This window comes from Cardiocondyla obscurior, linkage group LG03 (assembly GCF_019399895.1).
Source record: "Cardiocondyla obscurior isolate alpha-2009 linkage group LG03, Cobs3.1, whole genome shotgun sequence".
Taxonomy (NCBI): domain Eukaryota; kingdom Metazoa; phylum Arthropoda; class Insecta; order Hymenoptera; family Formicidae; genus Cardiocondyla; species Cardiocondyla obscurior.
In genome coordinates this window covers 10,678,652-10,698,179 of record NC_091866.1, presented here as the reverse complement: position 1 = coordinate 10,698,179, position 19,528 = coordinate 10,678,652, and the positions used below count along the sequence as shown (strand labels likewise).

The 19,528-nt window shown below is 40.5% G+C and overlaps 3 protein-coding genes across 6 annotated transcripts in view; 1 reads left to right on the top strand and 2 right to left on the bottom strand.

Annotated features, from left to right (window-relative positions):
• The window catches only part of Dnc (phosphodiesterase dunce), a 302,183-nt gene that overhangs the window by 184,358 nt on the left and 98,297 nt on the right, over positions 1–19,528 (bottom strand). The gene's annotated exons all lie outside the window — the stretch shown is intronic.
• On the bottom strand, positions 821–4,396 carry LOC139101238 (uncharacterized). The gene has a single exon (XM_070654268.1). The coding sequence runs from the start codon at positions 3,158–3,160 to the stop codon at positions 1,007–1,009; it is 2,154 nt and encodes a 717-aa protein (XP_070510369.1). The 5' UTR covers positions 3,161–4,396; the 3' UTR covers positions 821–1,006.
• Positions 10,768–12,894, top strand: LOC139101241 (uncharacterized). The gene is made up of 2 exons (XM_070654276.1): positions 10,768–10,808; positions 11,236–12,894. The coding sequence occupies exons 1-2, from the start codon at positions 10,794–10,796 to the stop codon at positions 12,424–12,426; spliced, it is 1,206 nt and encodes a 401-aa protein (XP_070510377.1). The 5' UTR covers positions 10,768–10,793; the 3' UTR covers positions 12,427–12,894.

The following is a 19,528-nucleotide window of genomic DNA, read 5'->3' as shown; positions in this document are numbered from 1 at the left end:
TCCGTTTTAGCGCCACGCCGCGTATAAAGGCTTGAGGATAAAACATATTTACGTACGATTAGTACGACAATTCTGTGAGAATACTATGATCGTCACATAATATAGCTCGATAAGGAAACATTTTCAAAAATTCTTTAACAAATGCCATTTGTTTTTGCTTAATTTATATTTTGCATAAAGTATTATCAAATTTTCACGCCTCACTAAAACATTTATAGATAATATTCTAAATGTCCTTTTATAATGACTATATACAATAATTATTATTCAATGGTTGTATGGATCTGTCGAAATGTTCGTGCGTGCACGATTATTCGCTGGATCTGTGACAGCGTTACGCATACAGTACATTTTACAGCGAGCGTACGAAAGATAGTCATACGCAACATGCATACGGAAGCGCTTAGCATTCACAAGAAAAACATTTTGCGACGAAGTTTATCTTATCCTCATCGATCTTCTTCTCGACTTCTCATGTATTTCTAAGAAACGGGAAATTGACAGACTTCAGATCTTTTATATTTAGTAAGTCTGCACGAGACAGTTTTTTTCGTCAACGATGATTTTGTAATCGATTTTTCATTCCGCGGTCTTCTCCCGTTATTCGCGACAGATTTCAGCTCGCAGTAGCATAAATAAAATTTCTGAGAAATAAATATGTTTCTTTTTTTTTTTTTAAGCTTTGCATCTCGACGATTTTTCATCTTGCTGTCACAAACGCATCTGACTTGCTCGACTCCCGTGAACTTTCATACGGCGATCACGCGCATGCATATCCCGCCGCGAGTATTCTGCTCGATGAGCAGTTCGTTGCCCGCGAGTCAAATTTAAACTTTCCGCCGGTTTCTCTCGAAAGTACTTAACTCCCGCGAGAACTTACTTCGCTTGAAGAGTTTCAGCTTCGAGAAATTCTAGAGAGATGGGCTTATCGTATCTTCGCTAAAGTGCAGCTTTTCGAAAACGCACGTTTAGAAAGCGTTCTCGTGCGCCGTGCGGGGTCGCGAAGTCACGTTTCACAAAGGAAATCTTCCGGCGTACTCGTCATGCCGGGTATCGTTTTCGCGACCCTCCGCTCGCCGAATTCACGCTCCCGTGCACCTCCGACGACATTCGAAATCGGAATTTGAATCGATTGCTTCGGGTTCCTCGTGACGTTCGTCGCCGAAGGGAGACGATTTACTTTCGCATACAAGTGACGGCTGAAACGGCGATAGTGAGTCTTGCCGGGTCTCGAGTGCTCTTCGTCCGCAGGTTCTTCGATTAAACGCACGGGATCGGCGATGTCTCTTCGATATCCCGCGTCATTTATACTCGATGACGATTGTTCTTCGCGAAGTTTTCTCCCATCGAACGAGATGATCCGATAGTTCAATTTCGGTTCCGTTTTAATAGCGTACCTCGGAATCGCGAAATCCACGTCTGCGATTCCCGACGATCCCGACATCCCGTCGGCGAGAACGATAGGAACGATAGTGATCTTCTCTTTTGGTCTCAAAAGATACCGCGTTTTTCCGAACTCGCCCGTCGAGTTTTCTCCATTTCTCTCGAGTTTCGAAAATCTCGGCAGATCTTCCGCAGCTGACCGAGAGTCAACTTTCTGAACGCAAAAATCGCGCTTGCCCGTTACGTTTGCGGGCGCATCTTGATTGCCGGCGTCGACGGAGTGTATTTTCGTGGGAGACTCGATTTTCGTCACCTCTCTCGAGGAATCTGTACGCACTTGTTGCACAAAAACACTAGACATCGTAGCGTTGAAGAAAACATTACTCGGGCGCGTCGTTGTCGGCGAAACCACCGGCAGATGTTGAATAGGACTGTTGGCTCTGTTAGTGTAACGCTTTCCGACGGTGGTTCGAAGCTCCGTATTCACGCTGACGAAACGAATTTCAGGAGCGCAAGCTGACGTAGATATTACCCGTATTCCGTGATCGGAACTTGCATCGGAATCGATCGATCTTAATGCGAGCGATGAGGAAATTTGATCGCCCTTGGCGATATGTTCAGTTTCGGACGGGAAGCTTTTGTGATAATTACTGCCGCGTTCGACGAATTCAGCGGCCGTTGCATTCGGATCGCCCGAGGAACATTTGCTCGACCGTTCATTCGCCATTCTTTCGTTCACAATGGGAAAATTATTATCCGCCACCTCCGCGATGGATATCAAAGATTTTTGTCGTTGGATTTCAAAAGAATTGTCGGCAGACGTCCGCGGATTTTCCGCCGTGCGATTCAGATATTCGTGCGAGCTGTATTCCGTTCCGTTAAAAAAACTTGAAGAATTAACCGCTTCACGAACGTACCGGCCGTTCCGCGCAGAAGTAGCTTTTTCTATTACGGGTTTCGGCTCGCGATAGGGTTGAAAATTGCTATTGGAAACGCATACGTTACGCGAGCGGTCATCCAGAACGTTTTCTCTCCGAAACGTATGGCTATCGGCTGCTGGGAGGTAAGACGTGCTATTTCGACCTCGGTTGGAAAATCGAGGGCCATCGTGGCACTCGAATGCGCGAGAGGGTTCGTCGTCGATGTAACTTAACGCCTCCTGCCGACGATTCGAGCCGTTCTCGTTTAACCAGCTGATACGAGAGCCTCTTGGAGTCGGTTTACCGACCACGGAGAAAGTCGAAGACGGCGAGGTTTTATCGACGAGACCGGATCGATTCTTGATAACGGAGGTGGCTCGTCCCAGGCGCGTCTCGGCGCAATCGGGAAAGTAATATGACAGGCTGGGCGACAGCACGGACCGCGCGAACGCATCTGGTTGATTCGGGTGACAGATGTCAAGGCCAAGACTCAGGGCCCGAGCCTTCCCGATGATCTCGCTGTACCGATACCGAAGCGGGCCTAACTCTTGTTCTATTTTCAATAATGTTTCCACGTCGTTAGAGACTCGTTGGGGTATCCTCAATTTGCCAGGTTCGTACACCGAAGGGAGAGGGCCGGAAACGTCTGGTGAAAAATAGACCGATTTAACCGATGGACATGAATTTCTAGCGATATCAACGAGGTCATCCTCATTTGTCACATTGGCAGTACCCTCATCGTTGACAACTGCAATTGCATCTTGCGAATTCCAATTCATTTCGCGGCGGTTAATCCTCGTTTCGTTAAGCGTCACTTTCGCTAAGAATTCTTCTGACCTTCCGTCATTAATCACCATCGTGTCCTAAAGAATAAAGCCTATCATAATCGTGAAAAAAGACGATCGATTCGTCTCTCTTTTCTACGATTTTTTATATCTCATTTACCCTAAAATTAACTCCGGTTCTATTTAAATTATAAAATAATTTTATTATTATTTTTTTTTTATAATCAAATTTTTTCATTATTAAAATATACTAATGTAATATTTATACACTTTACATTTATACGTAAGCAAAAAAAAAAAATAAAAAAATTAATTAATTAAGTTACGTAAATGGCTAAAAAAAATCGTTGCACGACTCGTAGATGACTCTTAAATAGCTTTCTACAAATTTTATTCAACCATTTAAAAGCTACTTAATTCGCTGAACTTAAGCATTCATAAACGTACGCAAAGTATTGGCAGCGTATTTCTCCAAGTGAATCGTTCCATCTTGAACTGTTGACTACGTAAATTGATCGTCGCGTCAGTCGCCAACGAGTTCGTTGAAGAATAAGGAGAGATAAGCGATTCCATCTTCTTGATAATCGTAGACATTTTCCTTTTACGTGCAGATGACGACGCGGGTATTAGTGCGATATCAGCGGCTGTAAAATCCGTGGAAATACCGTCCGGGATTTTGTTCTTTAAAATCGGTAGGGATTTCGACTGTGCCAGATTCTCAGCCGCGACAATCAGACTATCACGGACATACGTGGTTTCCCGGGTTAACCTGTTTTCCACGAGCTCGCGTGGCGGATCAGAAATTTCTCTCTTTATCGAGGATACGTTTCTATCAAGCGCGGGGCGTTTGCTTAAGGAAGCAGTTTTTCCCTTGAAGTGAACGTAAAGCGATTCTTTCGCTTGAGCTCCGAGAATTCCGAAGTTCCGTCTCGAAAGAACCATTCCTTCGCTGGACGTTTCATAATCTCCCTCTATATGATAAAGCGTGACAATTTAAGTCCCCATAACAGTGTTATAACATAGATATTTATTTAATATATAAATATATTAATTTTAAATCGTTCAGAAAACTAAAAACAATTCTTGTTAAACAATTTTAAGTAAAAAAAAAAAATTAAATAATAATAATTAACATAATTGTAATTTTCTTTAAATTAGAATTGAAGAACTTAATTTTTTTTATAACAGCACGAGATACTATTTAATTATTTAGGTTTCAAAGTTTATACGTAATTCTTACAAATTCTGTTCTAACAATTATAAGACTAATGTCTCTTGAAACCAACCATCTGTGTCGGATGCGCAAATGGTCGAAACGAAACTTGACACCGGCCGGACCGATCTTTCCGGTTCGTTCAGCTCGTCTCGTATCGCGACGGGGAAAGGCGAGGTTCCATGTCCCTGGCAATCTGTGTAACCGGCCTTCGTGTCGCGCGACATTGTCACAGCATGGGAGGTTAGCTATAAACCGTCCTGCATCCCGGCGGGCTCGGCTGTTTCGCGGACGTGCAATCGTCACTAACAGACAACGCGACGGCACGGTGCAACCTTGCTGTCCGCGTGGCACATAATTTCGCGAAACTGGAAGAGACGTGCCGGCCGAAGTTGCCGAAGGAAGCTCAGCGAACAGACGTTGGCTCGTGACAAGCGAGATGACACCCGCCGCGGTCGAGATGCAAAGTGACATTTAGCGCCTCAGCATATCTCGAAAGCCCCCCACCAATTTTGTCGCAGAAATCATTTGCAAAATTTTCGCTTAATGTCAGCGTAATATATACACATTTCTTGTTCACATACATTTGCATATATTTTCGCGATTCCGGTCTCGCGTTTATTCGTTCGCATTCGCGAGATGTATTCTTCGTCTATGCTACCTTTCGCGATTTTATATCGCGAATATAGAGATAGCTTGTGCTAAATCGGAAAGTGGAAATGCGCTTTCAATGTGCTCCCTTTTCTTTTTTTTTGTTGTTGTTTCTTTTTATCTTTTTTTTTTTCTATTTTTTTTTATTTGCGAGGAACTGCACGTGTTGGTTTCAATGCGCATATGTACGCACGCACACACCGCGGAATTTCGACCGTGTATATGTGAATGTAGATATATTCCTAGACAATACCAATCCAGCGAATTTCAAATGACAGGCTCTTTTTACCACCCAGTACGAGCGGGTGCAACCAATGGTTTCCGAATTGTCCGAAGTAACGAGATCAAACTGCAACAGTACAAAAGCCGCGAGCGCTGCACTCGATACTCTGCGATTACACGTAACAAAATACGGTAGATATTCCAACAATGAAGTTGAAAAATAGTTAAAATAAACTCGCGATCAAAATAAAGACCACAGTCTTCGAAACACAATGAGAACTACGTTATATCGTTCTGCGAATTGAAAACGCGCAACGACATTTATCTTCTCAACGCGAAATAAGACAATATTCTCTTGACTTGCCTTTTCATTACTAGATATACTACTACGCCTATAAAATACTCCTCGCATAAAAATATCAAAAGTTTTCAAAAAATTAACGGCCGCTAAAATTTATTTGTGGATATTACTTAAGACATAAAAATAGAATTTTAGAATTAAAAGAAGCGCACGAGTAATCATTCTATCGTCAAAATAAAATTGACTATAAAATCGATAAATTTAATCGTGAATATAAATTATACATGACGTAATGAAAAAAATAAAAAAATAAATTAAAAAAAAAAAAAAAAAAGGAGAGGAAAGAGCCACAAACATCCATGGGAAACTCAATGCATAATATAAAGGGGAGAGAGAATACGTTAAGTAACTCTAGCGATTACGTTCACGAAATATGGGCGAGCAAGTTTTGCCGGATAGCCTGACGTGTCCTGATACACGGCGAAAGTACCTATCGGATCATCATTTCGACACGCGGCATCTCCGACCGCTGCATAAACTTTTCTCATAAGGCAACCAAATTTTCGTAAACGGCGCATTCTAATTGGTACACATGCGGGCAGAACTGAATAAAATTATATTGCGCAACGTATGCTAATTCGTAGCATTTCTATTCGAGTGGATTTACATAATAATCGAGGGTCAGCCGGGCAGCGAATCTCGGAACTATTGATATAGTAATTAAGTAAATATATTAAAATCCACGGATGAGAAATGCTATCGCGTCGAGCCACAATTTATACCGCGGTTAAACCGGACGTTTTTCTATAACAACCTCAATATTTAAAACATTTGAAATTAATTCTCGGGTAGCGCTCGCGGCGTCTTCGCACAGACTCGCGCGGAATATTTTAGGCTTTAATTCGCAAAAACGAGTCCTGCAACTCCCTGCATTTCATAACTTTTATATCTCTCGATATTTGCACTATAGACGATCCTCCGACGTTACGACACGCTACCTACTTATAGACTTGTAAATATCCTATTTTTCACTAATAACGATGACGATGCGGATTCATTATCCACCGAATTTCTGACGTTACGGCCACGCTCGCTTCGCACATTAAATTCGCGGCCGCAGTTTTGAATTTCTCATGCAAAGTCGAAAAGATTCGCTCCGCCGAGAAAGCGCTATGCATTTTACACGTATCGCCCTGCAATCCGTTTTCTCGTAATGATAGAGAATACATATGAATGTGCTAGAAATTATATCATCCTCAAACGAGAACATCTTATTTAACCTAAAAGTAAACTTTGTTTCTTTTACTTATTTCTATTCTGATTTCTTTGTGAAATAAAGAATAAAAAAGCATTTAATACTTCTAGAAAAAAACCAAATTTAAATTTACTGTGCACACAAACATATGTATATTGTACTTAAATTTATCTTTAAATAAAATTACTAATTGTATTCTTATTCTTTTTTTTTTCTGATCATAACCAATTGAGCCATAAAACGAGCGACGAACTCGTTGCGTGATTTCACGGAGATTTATTTGCGTAACTTATATTATACCATGAACTTCGAATGCAACATCGTAACAGGGAACGCTTATGCGAACAATTACGAAATGATTCATTATGCTTCTCCGAAAAAAGAGGTGAACACGCGAGGTAACAAACCGGCTCAGTTGCATCCGTTAGGTAACATCTACCTTTTTTTTCCTTTTCTTTTTCTTACTCTTGAGTACCCGCGTACGGAACCAAAAAATCGAACTTGAGCACATTGATAAATTCTCGTCAATCTCTTCTGCAAGAGATTAAGTGTAATTTTTTTCTTTTTTTCTTTTTGTTTTATTTGAGAAAACGTTTCGATACTTCTTTCTTCGATGGAATTCCCTTTATTGTAATAGCAATAAATTTACGATAATCGCAAGTACAATTCGGTACGTTTAAGCGTATAAAAAAATTTACAAAAAGATTCCTGTCATCGAATAAATATGTCAAAATAATATTGTAACGTCTTTTTTAACGACTATTTAAAGCAAGACTTTCGGAGCAAAAAAAAAGCGGGCAGTTACTCGTATTCGAAGCTAAAAAAGAAAATTATAGACAAGTCGATATAAAATTCCGTGCATTACTTTATTATGTTGATTTATCGTTACTCTATCTAGGTAATGCTTTATACATTGACTAAGCATTATTCCTCCTCAACAATGATCTACATCTGCGCTATTCGATCTCGTACGTGCGTGATCGAGAATTCAATGGAGTATTACGGCCGCGAGTCTCTTACAATATTCCAGAACCACTATTTTACGTGATCGATTGATCGGAGACTATTATTCGCCCCGTGATTCAAAGAGATTACGTGAATCGAATACTCTCCCTCTTACCGGCGTTGCATCGCGGCAGCCCGTGATGCTAAAACATGTCCTATTGCTGTTGTTAATCAAAATGGCCAGCGGCGTGGAATTTTCATATTCATGAGCCGCGATTATTACATTATACACCTATTGTTAATGCATCCACGATTCCGACCTATCGGCCGGTGCTAAAAGGGTGATTCAATCCCTTTCAACCCTGCCATATCGGCGTCGCGTTGGTTATGTTCATAGTATGTCAATCTTTATGCGAGAAATTAGCAAACAATACATTAATAATTTTTCATTCGATTAAAAACAAATTGAGATTAACGTGCAGCTGGTGTAACATCTATATATTATGTATATTAAACATTTGCGAATAAATTACAAATTGTTCGATGTCTCTATCGAGAATGCTTTCAATACGAGGAAAATTGCAAGACAGACAAAAGGCATTAACCCAGGCGTAACTTAGCACTTTATACAAAATTCCACGCTCGACGCAGTATAATAAAGTTTTGGCGTATCGCAAATATCGGCCAATGTGACTGCGGGTACTTCTTTTATCGAAACTGTTTAAAAACTATCTTTTAAATAACTCAATTACTTTTAATGGCTCGAAGCCGCGCTGCTCAAAGCGGCACTTAACCAAAGAGTATTATTTTCTCCGGGAAATATTATTAAAAGCTCTCCGACGAAAAGTAACTCGAGGTACCTTCGCTTTCGTACTCTTGGATAACGAGCTTACTTAAAGCAAAGCCGTGGCTACCGCGATAAAATAGGAGGGCAATAACCCGCGTTAAAGGGCTAACCGGTGAAATCGATTGAGCCATCGACGATCGGCTGTAGGTGCCATAAACTCCGCCGGGATTTCCAGGAGGAAATCAGGGAGGTGCCGCGGGGGAGGAGACAGCATAGGAATAGCGCGCCTCTCTATTTTATCGTTCCCGTATTTTTCCATAATAACACGTTTCGCTTCCCTTCGTCTCCTGCCATGCGGTACGCAGCATCCAAAGTAAGCTATACGAGGAAATTTTATCGCCGCTCAAAACGAGGGGGATTATACATACGAAAGTACTAAAATCGCCGGAATAATATTTCGTTGTCGTTACTCGCAGAATATCGCCAAAATTTCACAGAATTCCTTGCAATTTTTTCTTTTTTCTCTCTTTTCTTTTTCTTTCTTGTTTTTTTTTTTTTTTTTATTTATTTTAAACTGTAGACTTTTCACGATCAATATTGGCGTGGCTGCATGAGAAAAAATTAATGAGAAGAATTAATGTGCCATTGCTACGGTGGAAAGTAAGAATAAAAAGTACAAAAAGTAACTTATTAGTATGGCGAGCATCATTAGCATTAACAGTTCGTTTATTTATTAATGGATTCAAGTGATATATGACTCTGATTCTTAGTAAATTAAATATAATAAATTCGCCCTCGTGATAAACCAGTATTTTATTTCAACGGAGACCGATTTCTAAGCTGGCATTTTCGCTTCATCGTCTACGTTCGGCTCAAAAAAAAAAAAGCATATATATATTTTTATCGAACGAGATCTCGGATGTCTTAATTGTTTCTTTTTATGGAATTCCACGCGCGGGCAAAAACGATTCCGCAAATGCCGAATATTCCTGTTTGCATTTCACGCAAACGGCGCGGCGCGCGCTTGATGCTCGTATTATGATACAATTTACGTCTACGGTACATCCCGCCGTACAAATAAAACGCATCCTCGCGAAAATGTCCGTCGTGAATATAAAGCACTTTCTGAAAATCGGCACGGTGCACGCGGGAGGCATCTTGCACCTCCGTCTAGACAATTCTCGAGACGAGAATCTCCCGCAGTTACGTAACACGAAGCCGTGAATTATTTCGCTGCGTATAAATTTATGTCGCGCTCTGGAACGGAAATGGTTTATACCGAATTGTGCAATACGAGAAAATGCCGCGGGTGACTTTTAAAAAATAGCGAGCCACATCGAAAAATAGAATTGCCGTCGCGTCGATCTCTGTCAAGTGAGAATTAGACGTTGTAAATTTTCATACGAAAGGTAAAACGTGAAAAATACCGAGAGCTTATTAATTCCTTGTTATTCAAAGGGCATTCCAACTTCTGCCTGTTATTTTTCTGCACCGCGATACGGTATGATAATAAATGCTCGCAGGATATAGCACCCATAAATATTTTAAGAAGACCGACATCTCCGAGTTCCGGTTGAACGAATCAAGTAATTTGTATTCCGTCGAATTGTTAAAATAGATAATAATGAATTTGTCGCGCATAAAAAAAAAAAATATATATATATATATATATATATATATATATATATACATTCCGACTTTGTGATAAAGATATTTAATTAAAAAGAAAAAATTAAGAGACCTCAAAAATATGCAAATCAAGCATCGTTTGTATACGTGAAACAATTAATAAAATTTTCAAAAAATTATCGCGAAAATTGCTATCTTACTACGCTACAAATCAATCACAGTTCAAAGTGCTATCTGTATTTCAATAACAATAATAATTTTTTAATCACCCCGATCCGTCGTTGCGTTACAACATCGATTCCGACTCTGAATGTCTGCGACCGTTTTATTGCATACCCGCTGGTAAAAGTTAGCCCTTTGCAAAAGGAATTAAACGAGGAAATGGACGATGTGTCACACATCGCCGGTATAGACAATTACGCACGTAACGGCCGCGTAATAATGCGGAATTGGACTTGTTTCGAGAGCAAGTTTTACCACGGCGCTGAGGCCGTTACGTCAGAACGGAGAATCGGATGGACCAAGCCTGGCCCGACCGGTCGCAGAAAAAATAATCGGGAGGTGCGCGGATCGCGGAGCAGGGCGTGTTCCTTGTCGCTTCAGTGAAAGTAAATCGCATACATCGCGAACCGCGCATTTTGTATAAAAACGCCGACCGGCCGAGCTGATGGCACACTTGGTCCAAAACTACCACGAGATACAATGAGGTGCTTCGCGGTAAGTGGAAGGAATTGCTTATGTATACGCGCAGACCGCGGTGCATAAAAGCGATTATTCACCGTCGTACTTATCTTCTTTTTAATAGCGTCCCCCCATTGTTACTAATTTGCCTCAGAATAGCTAAAAAGCATGTTCCTTATTTCATAAATAAAATTGTGCAGCCATTGAATTAAATAATAATAGCTATACATTTTTTAATTACTCAACTGCATTATTTAATTCACAAAATTAATGTATGTGACAATTAAAATTGAATTATATTAAATTTAACAATAATGCAAAGCCTGTTAAAATAAATTTTTCTATTCAGTTCCGATACCGCCTCAAAATTCAATATTTTAAATTTATTAAAATAATATTTTTAAAGCTGTATCAATCTACTATTTTTTACTTTATTTCTCTTTTTTTTTTGTTTAAAAAATAGATCATACTGTTGGCAACCGCCGTATTGGCGGCTAAGAAAAGCAATGAAGATGCGACGAAGAATAAAAAACGGAGTCTGTTAGCGGGAGACATTGGCTACGGTCTCGGTGGTATCTCAAGCTACGGCCTGGGCGGTATCTCGAGCTATGGTCTGCCAAGCTACGGAGGATACGGTCTAGGAGGATATGGAGGATACGGCCTAGGAGGATACAGTCTAGGAGGATACGGTCTAGGAGGATACTCGGCCGGACTCGGCGCGAAGGTTCTTGGATCTGGGCTCTCGGGAATCGCCGTCGGTAACAATCTAGCTTCCGCGTACGCTTCCGGGCTAGGATACGCCGGTGGTTACGGAGGATACGCGGGTGGTTACGGAGGTTATTATGGCAGTCCTATCATCGGCCACGCCGCCGGAATCAGTGGCGTAAACGTGCTCCCCAGCGTATCGCACGCCAAAGCCGAGCGCATCACCGGACTCACCGTACACCGCGAGGTCCAAGTGCCGGTCCCGGTACCCCAGCCGGTCCCCGTCGAAGTAACCAAGCACGTTCCCGTCCCGCACCCAGTACCCGTCAAAGTCGACCGTCCCTATCCCGTTCCAGTGCCCCAGCCAGTGCCCGTCCCGGTAACTCGACACGTGCCGGTAAAGGTCGATCGTCCCTACCCGGTCCCGGTGCCACATCCCGTCGAAGTGCGCGTGCCGCAACCGGTGCCGGTTCCAGTAGCGCACCCGGTGCCCGTTCCAGTCTCGGTTACGAAACACGTGCCAGTATCCGTCCCGCACGTTAGCGTCGTTCCATCGACCTACGGCGTCGTCCCGTCGACCTACGGCGTCGCCTCTTCGGCCTACGGTATCGCCCCCTCAACCTACGGTATCGCCCCGTCAACCTACGGTATCGCGTCCGGAATCGCATCCGGCAATGAATACGTCGGCTTGGGATCCGGTAGCCTAGGTATCGCAGGCGCGACTCTGGGTACCAGCTACGCGCTGAACAGCGGTTTAAGCGCCGGCGTTGTGGACGGCGGCGTCATCGCCGGTAGCGTCGGAAGCGGCGTAGAACACTTTGGCGTTAGCCACGGCGTCGAACATCTTGGAGTCAGCGGTGTGGCACCGACTTACGGATCCTCCGGCGCGTTAATAGCGTCCCACGACCATCTCGACAGCGGATATCCGGTACCATTGAGGAAATGGTAAACTCTCAAGCTGACGACTCGATTAAACGTGTGTGTCTTTTAAAGGTACTATCTCGAGCGTAATTCACAGATCGAACGTGCAAAATACCGCTTGTATTACGTACGTTGTCGAATAAATTTATATTTTTCTACCGTACCTCACAAAGTCGTTATTAAACGGTATTGTAAAACCGTTTCTGCGTTAGATTGTATTACGTTTCTTTTTCATTTCGTTCGTTCTCGTATACTTTGATATTCTCTAATTCTCTTTTAATCATCGAGATTACAGAGATCTAAGATAATTCCCTTTTTTTTTTTTCTATTATAATTTCATTTATTTTTCAATTTGTGCCTCGGCGTAATTATCCCAATAGAAATTTCTTTCACAGCATATTTTAAAACGAATTCCGTTGCTCTCTAGTCTAATAATTTATACATACTCTTTGTACATCTTACCGAAAATAAAATAAAGAAATTAAATATAAAAAAATAGGAATAGCATCTCTCATTTTTCGCGTGCCGTAATGAAGGTGTCGCCCGCGAGTGCACGGCAAGTGTCTCCGCAAACGTATGGTACAGACGGTTAAATCGATGTAATTGACTATAGCAGCGTTTCGCAAAGTGGGAGGAATGACGTCACAAAGTTTCTTTCGCCCGGTGCTTGCAAGCTGAGCTCAAATCGGAGCTTTGTGAATAGACAAAGCGCGAATCGATTTTTGCAGTCAGAAGGAAAAGCATCGAACAAAGCTTTAGCTTCATCCCTTATATAAAATATTTTAGTTACTTTTATATGCGCTGGTATTTTTAATTGAAGCACAAATTCTTTACTATTGTCAAACAAAATTTCAAGTACGATAAAATGTATGATAATTTATACGTACAATATACGTATGTAAAATAAGATAAGTATAAAAATGAAACAAATATTCAACTTAATGATAATTAATAAGAATTGAAAATTATTATTAACTGTTAAAGTTTCAGTCTCTCCGCTACAGATTGAAAGTATGATATCTACTCTTCCTATGAACGATAAGTTATCATAGTAATATTTTCATTTAAAATGCGAAAACGGCTCGTGGCGATATACAGAAACGGACATTACCGTTTGCAGCTTTCAATAAGATCTTTGGTCGGCTTTGATTAACCTAGCAGTATTTATTATTTCTTTTTATGGATAATATTATTAATATATGACGTTTGCATTTTAAGTGGCATTTAATTTAAATATATTATCTTATAAATGTTCACGTTTTTACGCTAATTATTATGATAGTTCGATAAAATTTACTCCGAAGTTTTAGCACCCAGTTTTCGTCAACTGCAGCCACGACAGTTGATAAGATAACGCGGTCGCTGATGCTATACAGTACTGTGTACTATCACTCGGATATCTACTATACCGACAAACTAATTATTGATTTAAAAAAAAAAAAGAGAGAGACCCCTCTTATCAACGAGAAACTTCAACTATGCAATAATCGCAACATCGTAATAACAAAATTAATTATTAAACTTACGATCTGTACGACAAATTACAGCGAAATGCAGTTAAATGATTCCAACTCACCTGAAACAGTCAAATAAATCAAGAATATTAATAACGTTATTCACATGGAAACTTTTTAAATAATAAAGCTAATATCATAAAAGTTATACTTAAAAACAAATCATTTCGATAACAATAATTATTAATATGTTAATAAGTTAGTTTCTTAAATAATAAGCAAATTTTATTTTAATTAACTCTATTTTTTTTAATGTTTATTAGAAAATATTACATATATCTGAAAAAGAAATGGAGCGAGAATATGGGTCGACGTCAGCGTATTTATAACATACGTTTATTACATTGTATACGTTAACAAATCTTCCCGTCTCTGACAATGAAATTAACCGCTATGGAAAACAAGACTGCGATATATTGACAGATCGTCGCTCTAATTTATCGTACTTTGCGGCACAATTAACGTCTCGTGCACATATTGATTCAACCGATTCATTCGCGGGATTCGATCGAAATAGTTGGTCAAAATAAATAGTCAGTTTTGTCTCCTGGCAGAAAAATCGCGTACAAAGCACTAGGCTATCGGTCCATAGCGAAACAATTCGTTGAATAATAAAAAAAAAAAAAAACGCGTCTTGGTCGTCAGCCATGTAAAAAAAAAAAAAAATGTTTTTGCACATTCTATCTATTTCGAAACAATTTTGCGCAACGAACGAAAAATATTATAGAGAAATGTTTTCATTACAATGCATTGTTTTCATTTGCGTCAATGTAATATCGTACGTGCAGCGTTTTGTTGCAAATCCTTCTTCCATTTACAAAATCGTCCCGAAGCAGGGCGAAAGAAACTTTTTTCCATTTTGTCGTACGTATGTAAAATTTAATTTCGCATTTGTGTTTTAATTTCCATTTTAAAAACCACCTTGGCAAAAACGCATCGTTTTGTCGAAATTACTCGGATGCATTTATGTTGTCCTAGCTCTCACTTTGAAGTTCCCGCAAACCGTGTTATTTAGTTTCAAGGGATCAAAGCCGCGCGATTTTACTTGCGTCAATATAATGCACACTCGATTTTCGAATAACAATGCATACCTAACTTTCGCACTGGATTGGTTTTACATGCGGAGATTAATTTATTCTGCTCAAAGTAACACGCGTACTGCAAAGGGAAAATAATAATAACATTTAAACATAAAATAATCAATTGGATATACACGCGGTTATAAAAATATTTTATTTATTTTGCAGCGTGCCTGTATTTATTAATGTATATAATATCTGCGATAAAATCGTAATTAACGTCTGGAAAATGTAACGCTATGTTCTTAAATATCCTCGAGTTCTTAAAGATCCCCGTGGGATCTTTATTGAAACGCCCTAAGATAGATCTAGGTCAGATATATTGACACTATGGTATCATGGCTTGTGTGTACAAGAGTAATCCCGAGAGAGAGAGAGAGTGAGAGAGAGCATTTCGTATCTCGTAACAGCACTTTCAACCCTTCGCAAGATACTTCATTAGGATTATGGTCAGTTAAAATCATCAGAAAAGCTAGTATCACTTTGAATGATTAATTAATTGCGAACAACGATCGGTTCCTCTTAATTCGATCACGTCATGGAAATGAGATTATCGATTGTGAATGCATCCAGCGACCATAATGACGTATACCAGTTCGACATATTGATCAAAATTACCTATTGTGACAATATTAACCCGTCTTGATCCCCCAATATGCGCCTGCGACAACAGTATCTCAGAAACCAAGTGGTTATTAAGGTATCTCTTAAGTACCAAACCTACAGCTTAAACTATTAGAATCCGATCATAACGTCCTACATTTCTCTCTCTCTCTCTCTCTCTCATTAGATCTCAAAGCTAAAAACTTACGGGATTGAGAGCGCCTTTGACAAGTACCGCGAAACAGTTTAGAATGCCGCGCCAGCGCGTATCAACTTTTACATACCATTTAAAGTATATCATTTAAAGTTAAAGCGCGCGTAAACATCGCATGGTTTCTTTATACAAATACCAGCGCGTATCGCCGACGCAATAAGAATTCTCGAAATTCCGTCCAACCGTCTTCGCTTACCGAGGATTCCAGAATGCCACGAGTAACTTTAAAATAACTTTGCTCTCTCGTTGCTTATCGACAGAGCTTTCAAATTAGCCGACCGTCTATCGATAGTCGCTGACGTTTGAGACTGAATGGTGAAGGACTTCTTCGATTTCACGAGAAATTCGTTCCCGACGAATGATCTGAGACCGAGGGTAACACACGTTGCAACACTCCGCGGCAAATTCTGTGTAAATATATGCGAGAACCACTAGTTCGAAAAAAAAAAATAATAAAAAATAAATAAAAAGAAAAAATTTTATGACAGTTTCAAAGAAATATCAATTTCCGTTCAAATAAACTTCAATACGTTCAAATAAAACCAGAAGTAACACTCAAGAGTTGATTTAATTCGCATGCGACAAATAAGATTTAATTTAAACAAAATTTATCTCCCGGAAAATATCAAATTTCTAATAAAATTTTCATTATTACTTTAAAACATTTATGTACAAATCCTGATTAAAGTTATATCGATCAAAGTAACCAAAGTAATTTAAGTCCCGTTTAACGTTTCTCGGGCAGTTAATTACATTACATGCGCGTAATTACATCTGCACGTTAAAGTGTACACGTGTCTTTCGTAGCTGACGGGCATGCAATTTATATGCGTGGTACGTAGAAAAGTCAAATCTCAGCTAATTTTATACAGAAATGGGGAAAATGCTATTTCCTCGATAAATTACAGCACGCACGAGCATTACGAAAACCGAATGCGGAAAGTGGCTCGTAAACAACCGTTCAAGAAGTGAGTGGCACTTTACTCCGACGATCTTGGAAACTAATGCGACCACGTATTAATCTTTGCGGTTTGCAAATGGAGCAATTAAATTTCGGCTTATCCTCTCTACTTCGCAAACACTAAGAACATTACGCGATCGTACAAACTATCGCGATCTGTGCGTCGTTAAGATCTCGCCGCACCCTCGTCACCGTTTGTAAATTTATTCAAGAGCCTAGATGGTCTTGATCGGTCACGCTCAACCTATCAGCCTGAACAAACAACTATCAGCCATCGAGTCTTCACGGACAATAACAAACCTTTCAACCTGTTGGATCTACCGTGAATTAATTAAGTCGCGACGCTCGCAATTACTTCTACAAGCGCGCGAAAAATCAGAGCAGAAAAGTGCTTTGAAAAACGTAATTTTTCAAAAGCCGGGCGCCAACAGAAAGAAAGAGGTAAGGGCGTCACGTGAAAACCGCATCATTTTTTAAGCTCCCGGCGTAACACGCGGCGGAAAGTTCGTTACTCCATTAATCGTCCAGCTGAAAATTTATCGTTGCGCTCCATTTTAGCGTCTGCGACACGGATTTCGCATGGATCTCTGACACGGCGTGGTGTCGCTGAACTCTGCCCCGCGAAATCGCGAAACGAGTCATCCGGCCAGCGTTTTCTTTGTTCCGCCGCGTAAACTGAAAACGAACTGCTACCGGAGCTACTCTTCGAGCATCGCTTGAATTATAGGATTTTCATGGGTACAAAGGCGTCGGCGAGAAGCGACGTGTCCGGTATTATCGCGGGATCTGGGAGACAACGGTATTGCCAGGTGTAACAACCGCGAGTACGACGCCGCGCATAATAATTTTCACTTTACTTACGAGAGATAGCCGCGACAATTATCCGACCGTGCTCCGACAAGGCTGCCAGTCGTAATTTTACAAGTGACTCCGGCAATTTTCTTCGTGATAAAACTTCTCCTGAGAGAGAATCTCCGTTGAAATTTCCCGCGGACAATTTACAATTCGCAAGAGATATTCGTATCATTCGATAAAATAATTGGGGAAAAAAAGAGAAAAAAAAAAACACGAGAAAAGCGCTGTTTTTTTTAACCCTTTTTTCTTTTTTTGTGTACGTCAATATTATCGCGAATACTTCTTTATTTCAACGTAAAATAAATTGATGCTCAAGAAAATGTAAATAAACGGCCAAATATCACTTAGAGACAATTAACGAGTAAGATATCATTATTACAATTTTACTAAGTTACCAGCATGCCGTAAAAATTAATTCCTGAAATGTTTTATAGCACTTTAAAAAAATTATTTAAAATTATCCATGAAAAAAAGGAGGAAGGAATTATTTGTAATTAAATTATCTGGTTTTAAAATTAATAGATCCACAATATGTCTCTTAATATTAAACGTCCCTCTTGCGCGTCAGCGATATCGAAATTCGCAGACCGAGTGTTTAAAACTAAATGCGGCGCGTCTCGTTAATTTTGCACGTTAAATTATTGCGCCGCGTGAATCAGTTGTCTCGGGCGTATTGCGACTTCGACGGTGATAAATCACCCGACGTCTTACGCGAAGTGTTCGAATTGAATGCTGCGTAACAACAATCGAACACAACTATAGACTGGCAACGATACAGGATTACCTAAATGTCTAGCTAACGTGCGAGGCTGATATGAATTTATCGCATGACGTATCACAGAGCAACGACGGGCAGTACATGTATACGCGTTCATCAAGACAAGAGGGTGGTATACGCTTCTCCATCTCCGCTTATAATAACGTGCACATGTATATCGTGTGAAACTACGGGCACTAGTCGCCCGTAGGTGCCGTGACATGATGAAGAGAAACTAAACCAACGAGAAAGTTCAATATTTCGTTGAAAATACGACAGGTAGGGCTTCCGTACGTGATTCAGAAAGTCCTTCGTTTAACTTTGAAACTCTTGCATCTTGCAGCTCGCGTTAACAGTGCAGGAAATACAATTCTATTTCCAACTGCTCGGCCACTTTGAAGCGCGGAAAAAGCTCTCACTCTTGCTGAACAATGGAAGATCAATAAAATGAAGACAACTTTCTCCTTTCCCTCCCCCCTCCCCCCTACTGTCTCTCTCTCACCCCCTTTGACAGCTCATAAAATGTTCAACGGGACAAAGCTAAAGCTTACGCTGTGCTTAAGAGCCGGGATAGCCGGACGAGATACTCGTAAGTTTTCGCTGGGAACTAACCGTCGTGTATACGATGGCCGTTTTCTATCACCTACGGCTGATGAACTCTAAAAGACTATTTTCCTCGAGCGGCAAGACGTACTATCGCGTGGGAGACCGAACGTAACTTCGTCAATATCGATGAGTCTATGAGCGTCGTCGACGTGCATAAGTGTGCGCCGTTCTATACATAGTCCTTCTACATGTACGTATACACACGCGAGATGCACACAGCTACGGGCGTCATCAACAAGATTATTATTTTCTCGAGTTTACCGGTGCTACTTGCTACAAAAGCTTTCCATGAACGCAGGCTCTTGTGGACGCGCAGCCTGTACGCCGTTAGAGCAAACATGCACGAGAAAGGCAAAGAACCCCATTAAAGTAATCAACATAGTAATGCTGCCATCGACCAAATAAAGCGACACAAAGTTCAAACGTTCCTGAAATATCGCACCGTCTTCTTCTCTTTCAAATAAGTAATTCGAATGTATGTTAACCCGACGCAAAAAGTACATAGCATTTCTATCACGTTTCTCTAGAAAAATAATTTTAT